Source organism: Medicago sativa, chromosome 8 (genome assembly GCF_051527215.1).
Source record: "Medicago sativa cultivar Bolivia chromosome 8, Bolivia_mono, whole genome shotgun sequence".
In the NCBI taxonomy this organism is placed as follows: domain Eukaryota; kingdom Viridiplantae; phylum Streptophyta; class Magnoliopsida; order Fabales; family Fabaceae; genus Medicago; species Medicago sativa.
Window position 1 is genome coordinate 88,475,432 of NC_140756.1, and position 18,189 is coordinate 88,493,620.

Sequence of the window (18,189 nt, forward strand, 5' to 3'; positions counted from 1 at the left end):
TTGGTCATTTCACACAGATTAAGAAAAGTGTAAAGATGAAAGAAGGAGAATGATATTTTTACTGAATTGCACTTATAAGTAATGATTACTTTTAAGTAATGATTACTTTATTTGTTCCACTACAAACTTTTACATGGAGATCACAAAAAGTATTTCTAAGGGGTAAACTTGTCAAGTATTGTGGGACAATTTTTTTTTCTCCAAATAGGTCAAGTATTGCGGGACGGAGGGAGTACATTGAAAGCTCACTCGAGTTGGTCTTGTGGTGTTTGCCTAGGACATTAAAGTGTGCTCCTTTCAAGGTCTATGATTTGATTTTTCTTGACACCAATTTTGGTGCGCTAATTTAGTTTCTTCAATACAGAAATTAATATATTGAAATATGCAACGATATTCATGATTGCTTGTCACTCTGTATATGTTCTTTTGACACTATTTGTCCTATTTTTGCATCAAAATCACAACAAATTATCAGTTTTTGTGAGTCTTTGTTTTATTGTACCATTGTACCTCACATTCTTTTCACTATATATTCATTCTACAGTATATACATGAGTTGGCAAACCCTCAGAAGGCGTGTTTTTAGTAGAAAAGTAACTGTAACTGAATTTTTTTGTTGCAATTGCAATGAGTACACTTGAAGTTTTATAATCCATTTACTAACTTACACTCACTAAACACGTCTCTTAATGCATAAACATGCCTCATGTGACTAATAATCGTGACTCTCACACCCTTTCATTTTCTTCTTCATATATGGTAATTCCAAAAGACCTATTCACCACTATTTAAACATTACCAAGTTTCCCAAATCAAACATAGCATTGTTTCATGTTTCCTTCCATGGATCCTCCACTTTCTTCCACTGTTCCTCAAGAGGATTTCCTTCTGTTCCATCAAATGGACAGAGACCTCTACAAAATCCTTGTTACCAACCTTTCTCGTGATCCATCAGAGTCCATGCGATTGCTTGCTATGTGGCTTTGGTTGGAAAAGGTTGGTTTTCCCAACGTTGTGAAAAACATTATGTCTTTGCCTATCGTTTTGATTAATGAAATTGCTGATGAATCAATGATATGTCTCACTTGTCTTACCAACAACAACAACACTTCCCTAATTGCAATGTCATCTTCTGAAGCAAATGATATTCCACTTCTTCAAAGCCTAATGGAAAAGGAAATCTCGCTGAAATTCTTTCTTCAGAATCGCATGGAAGCAATTCGAGGGGTGGAGAAAACAAGAAAAGAAGATTGTATGAGTGCATTGGGTGACATCATGCAACAGGCGATGATGAGAAACATAGCAGATAGAATGGTGGAGAACAACAATTTTTTGTTTGGTTCGACTGGACCAATGAATCTGCAGTTTGGTACGGTTGGGATTGCTGGTGCAATGGTGCAACAACAAAGCAACAACAATGGAGGAAGAGGAGGAATCATACCAGCGGATGATAGGACATTATTTGTGACATTTTCGAAAGGGTATCGTGTTGAAGAATGGGAAGTTAAAGAATTTTTTACCATGGCTTATGGAGATTGTATTGAGGCCTTGTTTATGCAAGAAACTCCAGCAAATGAGCAACCACTTTTCGCTAGAATTGTTTTTCATAAGGTGAGCACTATTGACATGATTCTGAGAGGGGCTTCTAAAGTCAAATTTTCCATCAGTGGGAAACATGTGTGGGTGAGAAAGTTTGTTCCGAAAAGAGCAAACACCGGCAGGGTTATGATTCCTGGAGAGACTTCTGGTTTTGGTTTTGGAGCTACTAGTTAGCCAAGATTATATGATGTTTATGTGTTGTGTTATCGTGTTTAAGGTGGTTTGAGAATATTAATGTTCACATAAATAAAATTATGTACTCTAATGATAAAATTATGTACTATAACGGTTTTCATGAATAAAATTGTCAAGTTAAAAAAATCAAATCAAATTTATAGAAGTTTTTTAACTAATTATTGTACAAGTTAATTATCGTTCTGGGATCTATGAAGATTTTGATGGGGTGCAAGTGTAGCTCGTATGTCTCTTGACGACTTAACCTCAATGTTTTACATTCGGGTGTTGTTAAGTATTATAAACACAATACATATATATTCTGTTATTGGCAAAAAAAAAAAAAAAAGACCTTTCATGGAATTAGAAGATTGGTGTTTTGTTACGGCAAGAAAGAAAGGGGATGCACTGGTTTTTACACATATTTTTTTTCTTTATAGATGGTTTTTACTTTTTACATTCTTAAAACTAAAATGCTAAAGTTACAAAAAAACCATATCAACGAAGCAAACACAATAACACATCATGAATATATGCCTTTTATTGATTTAAAACTTATTTTTACACATTCCGTCTGCATGGTCGTCATCCAAGCCATTGAATGATAACTGAAGTTTCCAAGCGATTTTATGAGATTTTTTTTGTAAGTATAAAATAGTAATCTTCTCTAACACTTGAAATTGGTTTGTACAGAGAAAAACTTGAGATTTATTGGAAGTCATTTTTATATATGTTTGCCATGCATGCATGTAAGTAAAACCAAAACACATTTGTTTTATCTTTTAATGTCTTTTGAAAATTAAAAATTTGGTTGACAAAATTAGAGGTAGAGGAAAGGCACAGAGGTACGATGTCTATAACTATCAAATAAACTCCATTCTCTTAAATTTTAGGCTAAAGTGTACTTTTGGATCTCAAGTTTTAAAATGTTGTGATTTTGGTCACATATTAAAAAAAATAAAAAACTTGTCCCCCATGACTTAGCCCCTTTGCAATAATCATCCTTTTTGTCAATTTTGACTTTTTCAACCCTTGTATGGCATGTCACATGTGTAATCATCAATAATATATATATATAAAGTAAGATTTTTTATGTCACGTGTCACTTTCACGTTTATTCTCAATATTTTTATTATTTTTTCTATATTTTATTTGACATAAATATCTCAACAAACTTTTGATTTTATCCACTGAATATTTTATTTAATTTTATATTTAATTTCTAATATTTTATGTAGCCAAAATATCTCAACAAACTATATATAATACTTTCAATACTATCTATTAAATTTTTTTTCTTTCTTTTTTTTAGGAAAAGAAGTTTCAATTAGTTACCATCTAATCTTTTAACACCATATTATTCAATTAGTTTTTTCATTGAGGAAAAAAAGGCTTCGTTTTTTTTAACTATAAATAAATGAGATTTTGTTAATCACCATAATCACATATATTGAGCAGAAATCGAAACTCAAATCTTCTTTTGATCTAAGTTTTTTCTTTCTTCAGGTTTGACACAAACACCTATACTATTATTTCTTCTAATTATGCTTAGATTTTTATTTTTATATATATAATATAAGATGGAACTAACACCTATGAGTAAGTTTACTGATTGTTTTTTTCTTTATTTCAGGTCCTTGAACTATTGTTTCTGGCATCCATTACAAACACCTACAAGTTTCAGGTCTTTGAACTAACACTTATACTATTGTTTCTGTTTCAGGTCCTTGAACTAACACCTATACTGTTTTTTTTCCTTCTGATTCAATAGTATCGCTCTTCTCTCCATTCTTATTCATAATTGAGTTTGTGGCATCCATTCCTATTTTGTTTTATTATTATTATTATTATTATTATTATTATTATTATTATTATTATTATTATTATTATTATTATTATTATTATTATTATTATTATTATTATTATTATTTCACCAGTTATGTAATTTAACAATAGGTATTTTTGCTTATGTTGATCTTTTATGTTGTTTTGTGTGTGAACCCAGTATAGCGGACATTCATAATTGGTGAGTGTCATTATAGCAGTAGGGATTGACATCCATTCATAATTGGCGCATGCCATTATAGTGTACACCGTGAACCAAATAGTCTATAGGAACACACAGTCGTTTCTAAATTTTTGCAAGTCCGGATACATAGAAAATGTTTATTTTATTATATATATGTTAATAATTTTACTAAATCCAGTTAATTATATTTGTCTGTGGATATATAAATTTTCAATTATACAAAGTTATATGTCTAACCCGGGTAAATATACTAGTTACATATTTTAAAAAAGGGTTAATGGTGTTTTATTCCCTGTAATATAGACCATTTCCAGGTTTACCCCCTGTAAATTTTTTTTTTTGATTTACCCGCTGTAAAAAAAATTTTTTTCCAGAATATCCCCCTTATAGGCCATACAAAAACCAAAAATTTTGTAAAAAAAAAAATAATTCGTTTTTGTATGGCCTATTAGGGGGGTATTCTGAAAATAAAAATTTACAGGGGGTAAATCAAAAAAATATTTTACAGGGGATAAACCCAGAAATGACCTATATTACAGGGGGTAAAACACTATTAACCCTTAAAAAAATGCCAAATAATTAATAATGAAATAAAATAATTAAAAAATATATTTAAAAAAAAAACCCAAATATTTTTTATCTTCTTAGCAAATGTCCCAAGGGCACTCTTTAGCATTTCTCTTATTTATTTTATGTGCCAAGTGTATTTTCAGAATTGAATCCAAAAAATGATTTTAAATTGATTGTCCCACAAGGGTTCATTTTTTTTTTTTTTTGTCTTGATGGTGTTGTTGTTGTTTTATAACTTTCTCATTTGTTTCATCCTAAGACTTTGTTTGCGAGTTTGGAGGGAAAGAGAGGGGAGAGTTTTGAAAAAAAAAGAATAAGCAAGTTGAAGTAGTAGAGGAAAATGGGAGGGGATGACTTTGGAGGTTTAATTTTTCTTCATAATACAAAACTCTCTTTATTTGGGGAACTAAAAAATTGTATTAAAGGAGACTTTTGGGGGTTTTGGAGGGTTTATATGAATTCATCAAATTTAATCTATGTTGTTATAATATTTTTAAAATATAAAATATAGTAATAATACGCATTAATTTATCATTCTCTAAAAAAATCTTCTTTTAATTTTTTTTAGAAAGATCTCTCAATTTTTCATCATATTTTCCACCCCAAAAGCATTCCCTTCCACTCCCCACCAAACTTCCTAACAAAACCTAAGTTGTACGTGGATTGAGTATCCCCCTACTCTTTATAATACAGGGTTAATTGTTTAAATCGACCCTGTAAAATACGGAATATATCTGAAAAAATAACCATGTAAAATAAAAAATAGATATTTTAACCCTGTAATTTGAGATTCTTCTTATTTTTGACCATATAATAAACGTGTGGTCCAAAAAAGTGATCTAGAGATGGAATTTTTTCATGATTTTTTTTCCAGGCATCTTTAGGATGTTAAAACATGGCTTTACAGAAAAAAATTGATTTTTCCGACTAGAGACATATTTATTATGAATTTTTATTCCCCATAGTTATGAGTTCGTAAACAATTCATAATTAATCCGTATCCCGTTTAAAAATTCCAAAATTTTGTGGTGAAGCTTCCTATGATGTTCTAATCATGCCTACAAAATTAGAGAACGGAATTCGTCCCATGAGTATACGCATACTCGGAACAATATTGCAATTTCGCACGTTTTGGTTGAAATTTTTTAAAAAAACCGAAACATCTTTGAAATTCTACGAAATTTTGCAGATCCTTTTTATGTATTTCTATAGATGTCTCTGCAAACAATCAGCTCAAAATTCAATTTTTAGGTTGGGGTTTTCCTTATTTTGTTTTTTGAGTTTTTGACGCTTTAAAAATTCATAATTAATTCTTCCTTATTTTTTTTGACAAGAATTCTTCCTTAGTTGAAAAATTATAATTTTTTTTGTAATGTCATTTTTTAATGTTTTTTAACGTCCTAAACATGCCTGAAAAAATTCAAAATCTAAGTAGCTTTTTTGGACTTCAACTATATTAGAGGGTAAAAAATAATAAGAATATCAAATTACAAAGTTAGAATATGTATATTTTTATTTTACAGGGTCATTTTTCAGACATCGCATATATTACAGGGTCAATTTCAATAATTAACCCTATAATATATTATTCTTTACTTATTATAAAAAAAGAGTCTTTTTTTTTCCTTTGAATTTTGCATACAATTTTGTCATTTTAATTGATATTATTTAACTTAATTTTCTTATGAATTAAAGGGTTAAAGTTGAAAAAGAAAATAATTTATCGAGTACATTATAATATTGGGTTAATATGTCTTTGCCCCCCGTAATTTAGGCGAGTTCCGGTTTACCCCCCTGTAAAAAAAAAGTTTAGATTCAAACTTTGTAATTTGAAGATTCTTTCAAAATAGACCCTGTAATTTGAAGATTCTTTCGTTTTAGACCCTGAGGCCATCTAATTGTGCAAACATGATGACGAGGTACGCTGAGTCAGCATTTTTGGATGATGTGGCACGCTGACTGTATAATTAATTTTGTTTTTAATTTTTTTATTTCATCTATATTAATTTAAAAAATTCGAAAAATCAGAAACAAATTCGGATTCTTTTTCAAAAAATAAAAAAATCTGATTTTTTTTCAAAAAATAAAAAAAATCTGATTTTTTTTCGAAAATTTTATTCCAGATTTTTTATAAAATATTTTTCGAAATTAAAATATTATAAAAATTAATATTATTTTTTACGAAAATGAAAAATTCTAGAATTTGATGCATTTTAAAATTTTCGAAAATATAATTCAAAAAAGTTCATATTTTTCTTTCGAAATTAAAAAGTTTGATTTTCATTTTTATACAAAAAATAAAAATTTTGGAAAATATTTTTCGTAGTAAAAAAATTAAAAAAGTATTTTTCATAAAATCAAAATTCCCGATTTTTTTTCTTATTTTTACAATTTTTTATTTTCCTGAACTTTTTTTTTAATTTCAAATTTGTTTTTTATTTTAATAATTAAATTCCAGATTTTTTTTAATAATTCGGATTTTTTCGGAAATATATTGTTTTTTACGATTTTTTTATTTTCAAAATTAATTTTCAGATTTTTTAAATTAGTATAACTTCATTAATATTATTTTTTCATTTTTAAAAAAAAAAATAGGCAAGATGTCACGTGTGCCCTTATAAAAACTAAAAAACAAAATTACGTATACAGTTAGTGAGCCACATAATTAGATATGCACAGTCAGCGCGCCACTCAGCATGCCACATCAGCATTTTGTCCAGTCATATGGCCTTAGGGTCTGAAACGAAAGAATCTTAAATTACAAGGTTGGAATCTAAACTTTTTTTTTTTACGGGGAGTAAACCGGAACTCGCCCAAATTACTGGGGGTAAATACATATTAACCCTATAATATTTTCCTTATGAATTAAAGGGTTAACGTCAAAAAAGAAAATAATTTGTCGAGTACGTTATAATATTGTTGAGTTTTTTTTTGTCCTTGTGAACTTAGCTCAGTTGGTTGGGATAATGCGCTTAGCTCAGTTGGTTGGGACAATGCATAAAATATGCAAGGTCCGGGGTTCAAACCCCTGCCACTACCAAAAATAAGAGTTTTTTTTTTGAAGAAGTTAAAATGGAATTTATTAAAATCACAATGAGTCCTAACCAGCATAAGGAATGCTCGAATAGGATTCGTTAAGTAGCAACATACAAAGGAAAATAAAATTTGTACCCAAAACACTCACCCAACATACATAAAAAACCCTCAACCAACATCACAAGTTGCCACAAAAAACAACTTTCACCACCTACAATCCGTTGCTCGCACACAACCCCCAAACAACAACATCAAGAACCAACACAACAACCAACAACCTTTGAAACAATCGGTAACAATAACGATTGAATCAACAACAACCACCTTCACCACAACAACAATCGATGTCACCTTAACTATTCCACCTTTGCAACAACAACCAGCGCAACAACAAAACCCACCTTCACAACAGCAACACCATCAATCCACATCGACAAACCACGAGATAACAGAGTAGTTGAACCGGGTGAGAAGGTTCTGATCGAACCCAACCATTGAAGACCCATCAGCACCTCCTCACACCACCAAAAACGTGGCCGACATCACCACCTCACACCACCATCAACTCCTCCACGTAGATTTTGATCAGAAGGAAACAACCACCATACAAAAATATCAAACAGCATGTGTATTTCTAACAACCGCAAACTCAGCACCCGCAAGGAAGATACATCAAAATATTGTTGAGGTAAATCAAATTAGTATTTTGTCTCTTCTAATTTTTTATACAATTTTATTAATTTGATTGATGTCCTTCTTTACTGATTAAAAGATTTTTTTTCCCTAGCGAGGTGGTGGATGTATTAAGTATTGTTGAGCACATCAAAATTCAATCTCGAAAGGCTAAAATATGGTTTTAGTCCTTGCAAATATGCCTCATTTTAGTTTTAGTACCTGTAAAAAAATTGTTTTTGGTCCTTGCAAATTTTTTTGTTTTTTAAAATAGTCCCTGACCTCATTTTTGTGATGATTTGCATACGTGACACATGATGACTGAACCCATTTTGTAGTTTTTGTCCCTGCAAAATATTTTATTTTTTTAAAAAGGTCCCTGCAAAATATTTTGTTTTTGAAAATAGTCCCTCCAGGGACTATTTTAAAAAACAAAAATTTTTGCAGGGACCAAAAACAATTTTTTTTTACAGGGACTAAAACCAAAACGAGGCATATTTGCAGGGACTAAAACCATATTTTAGCCATCTCAAAAATAGTTTTTAGGTAAGACAAAGGGGGTTGCTATTATTTATTGAGTTTTATTTATCATGTGTAAACTTTCATATTATAAAAAGCTAAAAATATGAAACCCTTTACATTAATAGATAATTTTGTAATAACTAATTGGAGTTTTTAATAAAAAATTACTATTTTTATATGTTTTAACCTATGCAAAATTGCATAGGATAGACAAACCCTTATTTTACGAGCGAAGTGTATTATTTTCGATCAATTGTTATACGCATCAAACACGATATGATAAATGTTTATCTTATTCATATAATATAATGTCTCTATCAACTTCATATCATATCTTGATTCAATTCAACTTATATCATATTCTCTCAATGACATGATAAAAGAGACTCATATTCATGACGTTATATCGTTAAAACAACAAGTGTTCTTAGTTTGAGTTTTATTACACGTGTGGAAAGACGAGGAACCTCTATTTGGTATGAAAAATGGTTTCTCCATGATTGTCTTTGCGAGCAAGTTCCTCATGTTAAATAAGACGACACCAATCTTTACAGTAATGACATTTGTGTGTGGAACTTTGATATCATATCCACACCTCTTATTAAAGATATGAACATGGAGAGTTACCTTTATATATATTCTAAAAGCAAAATTACACTTTTAGTCCCTTAACTTAATTTCAGGTAACAGTTTGGTCCTTTATCTTTTTTTCATTTCAATTTGGTCCTTTTTGTCCATTTTCATATGAATTTTTAAGCTTAAAATTCATGATTTTATTTTCTAAATCTATGATCCTCGTCTATGTTTACATAAGAATATTAGATTTGAAGCTTGAAAATGTATATGAAAGGATCCAGTCATAAAGCTAGGCCATATTTAAGAGATCTTTAGATAGGATCCAGTCTTGTTGTCTGTTCTGCCTATTTTTTTTATTGTCCGGTTAACTTTTTTATCTATGTTGGAGTTCCTTTCATCATTTAGTTTGCTCCATATATTGCCTCTTATTTACATACTGCCAAAATCTTAAAATATTTGACAAATTAGTTGGCAGAGTTTTAGTATAGTTTTATTGATAGTTATAAGCTTGACTCAAGTGAGAGTGCAGGTTCTTACATTTACTCTTCATGATTTGGTTGTTTTAGATTTACTTTCTCACCGTAAATTATAGAATGAATCCGGAGTGCTAGCAAATTCATGGTTTTGATAGTGAACTATGTATATCTTGTTAATTATATCCCTTCTGCTACAAATTTTATAAATTTGGACTGGTATGATTGTATTGATGATGTATATTATGGACTGAGTTTATTATGAAATAAGTTCATATAACTCTACAAGATATAGTTGAAGATTAAGTAATTGTTGGATGCATAGGAATGCTATATATATTACAAACAACTTGTACATACATTTGTTTTTCAAGAAAACAAGAAATGATGTTGTTGGTGTTTGACAGAAAATATGTGTCGAGTGGCCAATAAGATGATTTTTCATTTCTGTTGAGGGGAAACTGTTTGTTTTACTAAGCAATTTTTTGTTGGATTGATGGAAATAGAAATTTGATCTTGAGGACAAAATCATTTTCAATGGGAAAAACAACATCTTAGTAACTATAATATTCTACTTAAATTTCTGCAACTATCTTATACTCCATCCGTCTCACAATAATATTCTCTTTACCCTTTTTTTTTTCTCAAAATAATTGTCACTTTAGAATACCAATGCAGCATTTATTATTTTTTTTCCATTATAATACCCTTATTTATTGAACTTCATCCAACTTAATTACTCCACTAACTACAATTAATAAGGGTGTTTTAGTAAATGATACTAATTTTACCATCAAAATCAACACAATTAATCATTTCCTTAATAATCGTGCATCAACCTTAAACGACTATTATTTAGAGACGGAGGGAGTATATCATTAAATTAAGTTGTGTCTCCTATATTTGGTTTCTCAAGATGTGTCATGTTATTACTGTCAATGAAAACTACTGTCTCCTATATTTGGTTTCTCAAGATGTGTCATGTTATTACTGTCAATGAAAACTACTCTAAACTGTCACGCTGAATTAAAACTGCTTTTTATATAGGTTATTCATTTATCTTCTCATCATTATGATGTTTTTTAAACTCTGTATCATGGTTCATTTTCCTTCATTCAACACTCATCTTTATAATTAATATTTATGTGTTAATGAAGAGGATCTTAGTCAAAAGTTAAAGAAATTTGATGTACCAAAGTCCTAACAGGAACATTTCTTGATGGGATAATTCTAAATATGCATCTTCTCTTAAAGAACCATGAGACTAAAAGCTATATGACACTGCAAACCATGCAGGCCATTCTTAAATTCATGAAATCTGTACAAATAAACTTAAGAGTGACCCCTACAAACAAATAGTATCTTACTAGTATAAATGAAAAATTCTACTAATTTGATCCATAATAATTTGCTTGCGACCAAATTCAGTCTTTGACAAAAAATAATAGCTAAATTCGTCTCTAACATTTGACTCACATTAATTTACTTCCAAATTTACTTCATAAATTCGTCGACGAGAAGAGGGTACCATTTAGTTCTAGCAAGAACAAAAGTTCCTTGATCATCCTTGATACAAATATGTTGCATTTGTATTTTAGCCTTGTCGAAAAGGATGCATCTACGTTGCATTTTAGGCATCCTAATACCAGTTTCATCCACTTTACAACTGTTGGTACCGTCATATGCGGATCAGGTCCAATTGAGAGAGGCCCACTCTTAGATGGAGCTACCACTAAGAGAGAGGTCACTCTTAGTAGGAAAGAGCTATCAAGACGACACCGATCTTTATAGCAATGACATTTGTCAGAGCAGGGTGTGGAACTTTGATATCATATCCACACCTCTGATTAAAGTTATGAACATGGAGAGTTACATTTATATATATTCTTCTTTTTTTTTTTTTTGGTACAAAAGAGGGCCAAAGACCCAGCAGAAAACTAAACAACTAATTGAACATGCCTAGGAAAACAAATCCCAGAAAGATCATAAAAAAGAAACCTATGGAGCTCACTAGGTGGAGACTCCAATCTAGTAACAACAAAAGAGTCTAAAGAAAGGCTAAAGGTCGCCAACCAATCTGCATAACGATTACCCTCCCTCCAAGTATGACGAAACTGGACATGCCAATCTAAAGCCAAAAGGTTATGAATACGCCGCACCAACGTGGGAATGGCTCCACTAAAGTTACAACTACCAGTAACCATATCAATAAGAGTTTTAGAGTCGCTTTCCACAATGAGCTGTGGAATATGTTCTAAATGATGAATTAGATGACATTGTGAGAAGGAAACTATTATGCAGATTGACTCGCTAAACTGAGTGCCTTTAAACCTTGTGGGAAGGGAACTCTTGTTCAGATTGACTCATTAAAGTAAACGCCTCACTTACTCGTATACTTATGATCATCCCCACTTGTCCTTCTTCCTTATCAAAATATTATCTTGCTGATGTTATATGAATATTGTCTTGTTGATGTTATATGAACTCGGTTCATCCGTCTCTAGTTTTTATTGTTCTAGTTTTTTTTTTCTTAGATGAAGTGGTAATCGTTTTTTTTTCTTAGATGAAGTGGTAATCGATTGAAATTAAACTCACACACAACTTTGAGGTCCCGAGTTTAAACCTGGGTCACGACGTCCGACCTTACAATTTCAGCATTTGCTAGTTGAACTAGGACTTCTAGACTTATTTTTCTAGGTTTTTTTTGGTGGTGTCCAGGATTCGAACCCCAGACCTTGCATATATTATGCATTGTCCTTACCAACTGAGCTAAGCTCACGGGGACTTATTTATTTTTCAATGGGTTAACTATTGATAAAAAATTATTAAGAAGTAAAATGTCAATTTTATAATTTTTTTTAATAAATGTTGGTAAATTACATTTTTATCCTACTACCCTTACAAACAGGACAAATAAAACGGTGATTTTAGAGATTTAAGAGCAACTTGAAGAACAAAACATCACATTGGGAACTCGTTCGTTAGCCAGATTGCTTAGTTCTCTTCTATTCTCTAATGGATTCGAATTCGAACTCGAACTCCCACGTGGAAGAGGAACCTGCAACTTCGTGGGATGAGTTATACAACATCAATTTGATGCCTTCTGAGTTATTTCTCAAATTCCGTAAAGAAATTCAGGGTGTTCGTGTTGCTCTCAATATGGAGGTACGTTTTCCTCCCAATTTTTCTCTATTACTTTCAAATTTCGTAATGATATTTACTCTTGCTTCTAATTGTTGCATGCAAATGTCACATATAAACCCTAATTAACACAGACGTTGTTACTGACTGTGTAAAGCAGTGTAATACTTTCAAATTCATGCTGCAATTGTAACGAGTACACTTGAAGTGTTATAACCCATTTACGAACTCACTCAAAAAACACGTCTCTTGATGCTTGAACATGTCTCATATCACCAATAGTCGTGACTCTTCACTACTATTTATACATTACATTACATAGTTTCCCGAATTGAACATAGCATTGTTTCATGTTTCCTTAAACGGATTCTCCACTTTCTTTCACTGTTTCTCGAGACGATATTCTTCTGTTCCACCAAATGGACAGAGAACTTTACAAAATCCTTGTCACTAATCTTTCTCACGATCCTTCCGACTCCATGCGATTGCTTGCTATGTGGCTTTGGTTGGAAAAAGTTGGTTTTCGTAATGTTATCGAAAGGATTGTGTCTTCGCCTATTAATTTGATCAATGACATTGCCGTTGAATCGATGATTTGTCTCACTTGTCTTACGAACAACAATAACACTTCCCTAATTGCAATATCATCTTCTGAAGCAAATGATATTCCACTGCTTCAAAGCCTAATGGACAACGAAATTTCTCCAAGATTCTTTATTGAGAATAGCGAGCAAGCGATTGAAGGGATGGAGAAAACAAGAAGAGAAGATTGTATGAGTTCATTTGGTGACATCATGCAACAGGTGATGTTGAGAAACTTAGCGGAGAGAATGGCGGAGCACAGCGATTTTTTGTTTGGTTCGATTGGACCAGTGGATCTGCTGTTCGGTTCGTTTGGGATTGCTGGTGCAATTGTGCCACAGCAGAGCAACAACAATGGAGATGGAGGAATCATACCGGCGGATGATAGGACATTATTTGTGACATTTTCGAGAGGGTATCGTGTTGAAGAATGGGAAGTTCAAGAATTTTTTACTATGGCTTATGGAGATTGCATTGAGGCTTTGTTTATGCAAGAAACTCCATCAAATGAACAATCACTTTTTGCTAGAATTGTTTTTCATAATGTTAGTACTATTGATATGATTCTGAGAGGGGCTTCCAAAGTCAAATTTTCAATCAATGGGAAACATGTGTGGGCTCGAAAGTTTGTTCCGAAGAGAGCAAACACTGGTAGGGTTATGCTTTCTGGAGAGACTTCTGGTTCTGGTTCTGGTTCTGGTTCTGGTTCTCGAGGTGCTATATAGCCAAAACTATATGATGTTTATGTGTCGTGCTGTCATGTTTAGGGTGGTTTGAGAAGATTTAGTTTTCAATATTAATGTCCTCATGTATAAAATTATGTACTCTTGATTTGCATGAATAAAATTATCTGGTTAAAAAAAATCAAATCTATAGAAGTTTTTTGATCAATTCTCGTACAAGTTATCGGTGTTTCGATGGGGGTACAAGTGAAACTCGTATCTGTCACATAACCCCACGTTTTATATTCGGTCTTTTTTTTCTTTCTTTCTTTTACAGATTGGTGTTGTTAAGTTGGATTCTTGCGAGAAACGGCAAGTATTAGAAACACGATATGTGTATACTCTGTTATTGGTAATGAAAAATTGAGATGACCTTTTATGGAAGTTGAAGAATTGTGTTGTTACGGTAAGAAAGATAAGGAAGGGATGCGCTGGTTTTTACATTCTTTTTTTCTTCTTCTGTTGATAGATGGTTTTTACATTCTTAAAAGTTAAAACTAAAATGCTAAAGTTACGAAAAATGATATCAACTAAGCAAATAATGAATTCATGCCTTTAATTGATTTATATCCAAAGGAAAGAATGAATGGGGATTTTGCAGTTGTCAATTGCAGATCACGTAAAATAGTGGTTTGATAAAATTCCGATACACAATATAACGCCACTGTTTGACAACATTTTGTACTAACCAGGGTATTTTGGAACATTATTGATTAGTTAGGGCCACTACATCCGCCGTTTAACAACACTGGTATTTTGATTGGGGAATTTAATATGTTGGTAGAGGCCAATTCTTTTGAATAAATGGAAGATTTGCCACTGTTACTGTTTATCTGTGTTATTTTTTCCTTACTCACTGGCTGCATATTGGTACAACAATAAAGACAGCTTACACTGATAGGGCTTCTTTTCTTTCAAGATTATGAACCAGTATCTATCATAGGGATTGTAAAGAGTACCCATACTTCATTTCCTGCCTTCAGCTTATGATTTGAAAGTCGAGACTTCTTAATGTGGTATTAGAGTCTGGTTACTGTTTCAGTGCTTTGTAGCATGGATCACTAAGCTAACATTTACTCCCTCCTTAGTTTTCGTTTTAAGATTATTGACACATACTTAGAAAACTAATAAATTTTGTTACTTTTGATGGTATTATATGTCATATTTCTATAATACCCTTAACTGTTGTTTATTTCATTCTACCTATTTCACTCTTTGCAATAAACAGTTAAGGGTTTTATGGACAAACCCCACTTAGTGGAATAAGGCTTCGTTGTTGTTGTTATTGTATTATAGACGAAACAATAGTTAATGTTGCATTGAACTTTGAAAATGACAAATAAAGAACAAAATTCTTTTACAAAGTTGACAGTCAAAAAGGGATTGGGAGAGTAAATACTGCTTTCATAGTTCATCATGCATGGTGCATAAACGAGATTATACTGTTCTAATCGCACTACGGTGGTATGGTTAGATGTTGTCTTTTTATCCTGTCTATGTGATTAAACTCATCTGTTCTTTGGATACAAGAATTTTCAATGAGAATTCTTAATTAAAAGGAATGATGCTCTATGAAATTTAAGCATTTCTATATTTGGATGTCTTCAGTTAAAAGGTTAATGTTGTGAGGTTTTTTTTTCTAGACAGTTGTTTTCACATGATGATTACTACATATTCAGGAGATCAATTTTGTGTGTGCAGATCTACAATGCTCCGATCAATGAATGTCAAGCAAAGCTTGTATTTAAGCCTTTGACACCTGAATGGAAATGGAAGTTAATTTATGAGCCCATTCAGCATGATGTTCGCATTCTCTCAAAAAAGATCCCAATTACCAGATTTGTGAATCTTCAGGTTTGATGATGTTGAATTCTTGTGTTTTTTAATCATGATCCTTGCAAAAATGTTTAAAAATAGTAACAAAATGTTGCTTTTATTACGCACTTTTATGTATTCATTCCACTGTGTTATTGTTAATGTTATGATAAGTTGGTCTTCCACATTTCATTTGAAGCAATTAACACTGACATAATCAGCACAGGTTGGTGTAGGACACAGTTTTAAAATGCATGCTACTGGTTGGAAATGGAAGCTCACAACATGTTTGGGTGGAGATAATGTTTCCCGAATCCGAAATAAGACATCAGTTGGTTTGTTCCCTGGCTTTGATTTACGGTTTGGATGGAGGGCTGACTATGTTCTTCCTGAGCTTACTGGGCAAGTTTTGAAATCTTGATTTTTTTTTTTAAATCACTGCTTAGAAAACATGTGCTTCAGATAAATGATTTTTTGTTCAACTATTCTTTTACATAAACGAATTTTTAGTGTGCTTATACATGTTATATTTATCATGCAATCATTTCATGAATGATTGACTGATTGAAACTTTATACAGGGGTCTAGGTACTGGTGAGCCAATGTTCAACATGCAGTCGGGACGGCTAGAAGCATCACTTGATAGAGTTGAGGCCATCATAACCCACAGTGATGCTGATTGATTTGAGCAAAGATTACAATAGAAGAGAATGTAAACAAGGTATAACCTTCAAATTCAATCTCCCTTGGAAGAAGGTTTACGTAGTGGTTGAAAATAAAAACTTTTGTAAGAAGGACACTGGGAATAGATCTAATTTTTTTTTTCTTTCTGAAAGATGAAAATATCGAATATCATTCCTTTTTTCAAATGAGGAATGCTAGCAACACTCACTTTTGAACACTCCCTCTAGCACTCACTCTTTTATTGGATGGAATTCATGCATGTCCCACCACTTTGTGTGGGTTCTATTTCCAAAGTTTACACTCACAATAATTTAAACCAATAAGGGAGTGAGTATTAGAGAGTGTTCAAAAGAGTGTTGCTAGCACTGCTCTTTTCAAATTGACGTCTCCTTTTAATTTCTCAAGAAGAATGTATTCAAACTAAATGTATCCAGAATGATGATGATTTATCTGCACTGTAGTTTATCTATGAGTATGTTTTTCTAGTATAGTTTATTACTATTTAGATTTAAACCATTTTCAGGTTTACACCTGTAATACAGTTTCTATACGCTTTTACTCAGAACACTTTTTTCGTAAAAAGTATTGCACTGGTAGTGGTGGAGTAAATTATATAGATTCAGAACAGGTTTCTTGTTACTCAAAAATGGTGGTTTTTCTAGTCTGTACAACCACTCTTTTTTTGATACAATTTTCTAATCTTAGTATAGTTTCTGCAGGATGTATACGTCAAATTTTAAAGTTTGTCACTGCCTGTTTGAAATGCCTACAAGCCTCAAAGTGGGGTTAAGCTGATACCGGTAAGGTTATTTGAATTTTGTGGCGTGGCCCTCCAATATGAAATTATGGAGCAGTTGATGGGAGAAAAATTGCTCACTGTAGTCAAACGGCTATTTAACTTGCTTTGCTGGTTTGATGATTTTGTTTTTGATAATTCAATGCTGGTTTGGTAATTTGTACATGTGGCTATATTAGTATTTTCCAGATCCAAAATTTAGGTGTTTCTAATTAGTTATTTGCACTACGTATTAGTTGTCTTCAAACTAAAATTGGCTAAAAGTGATTTATATCTAACTTCTTTTAGAATAGAAGTATTTTGATATAAATCACTTTTTTTTCGCCCTATAGATAGACAAAAACACATAAATATTCACGTGTCGAGTAAACCAATTTCGTTTAACTCATAGAAGGGATTAATAAAAAATTGATATATGTTATTCATCAACGAAATTTTTATCTCCGAAATGGCAAGCATTATTTTAATGAGGGTAACCATAGGAATTTTTTTGACACATTACAAGTTAAAAACTCCAGCATTATGTGAAATTGTATCTCAAAAAATGTTCGCGAGCGAGCAACTTTTATCAAATAATTTTATTTTGATCATACAAATTTATATGCAATATCTATTATAAGTTAGTGATTTGGTGTAGTCAAACACAACTTTTGTTCATATATACCAAAGGGTTATTTTCCCTGATCTTTTTTTTTTTAAGAGGTTTTACATGATAATTTTTTTTTGGTTGCTAATATAGGGCTTACCATGATAAATTATTCTAACAATGTTCGTACGTTTCTACCTGATTTTTTTCTT

General features: G+C 31.7%; 3 protein-coding genes across 4 annotated transcripts; all 3 read left to right on the top strand.

Annotated features, from left to right (window-relative positions):
* The first annotated feature begins 737 nt into the window (after window positions 1-737).
* LOC146902924 (uncharacterized) lies at window positions 738-1,920 on the top strand. The gene has a single exon (XM_085735440.1). It carries the CDS (start codon window positions 832-834, stop codon window positions 1,771-1,773), a length of 942 nt encoding a protein of 313 aa, XP_085591566.1. The 5' UTR covers window positions 738-831; the 3' UTR covers window positions 1,774-1,920.
* Window positions 1,921-12,571: 10,651 nt separating this feature from the next.
* On the top strand, window positions 12,572-17,619 carry ORG4 (OBP3-responsive protein 4 (ORG4)). Of its 2 annotated transcripts, none has more exons than XM_085738637.1 (5): window positions 12,572-12,816; window positions 15,798-15,950; window positions 16,138-16,313; window positions 16,492-16,632; window positions 17,306-17,619. In XM_085738637.1, the coding sequence occupies exons 1-4, from the start codon at window positions 12,667-12,669 to the stop codon at window positions 16,592-16,594; spliced, it is 582 nt and encodes a 193-aa protein (XP_085594763.1). In that variant the 5' UTR covers window positions 12,572-12,666; the 3' UTR covers window positions 16,595-16,632; window positions 17,306-17,619. The 2 variants fall into 2 exon arrangements, with proteins under 2 accessions (XP_085594763.1, XP_085594762.1); XM_085738636.1 differs by having other exon boundaries at window positions 17,315-17,619.
* LOC146902926 (uncharacterized) lies at window positions 12,947-14,238 on the top strand. The gene has a single exon (XM_085738634.1). The coding sequence runs from the start codon at window positions 13,212-13,214 to the stop codon at window positions 14,097-14,099; it is 888 nt and encodes a 295-aa protein (XP_085594760.1). The 5' UTR covers window positions 12,947-13,211; the 3' UTR covers window positions 14,100-14,238.
* Window positions 17,620-18,189: the final 570 nt, after the last annotated feature.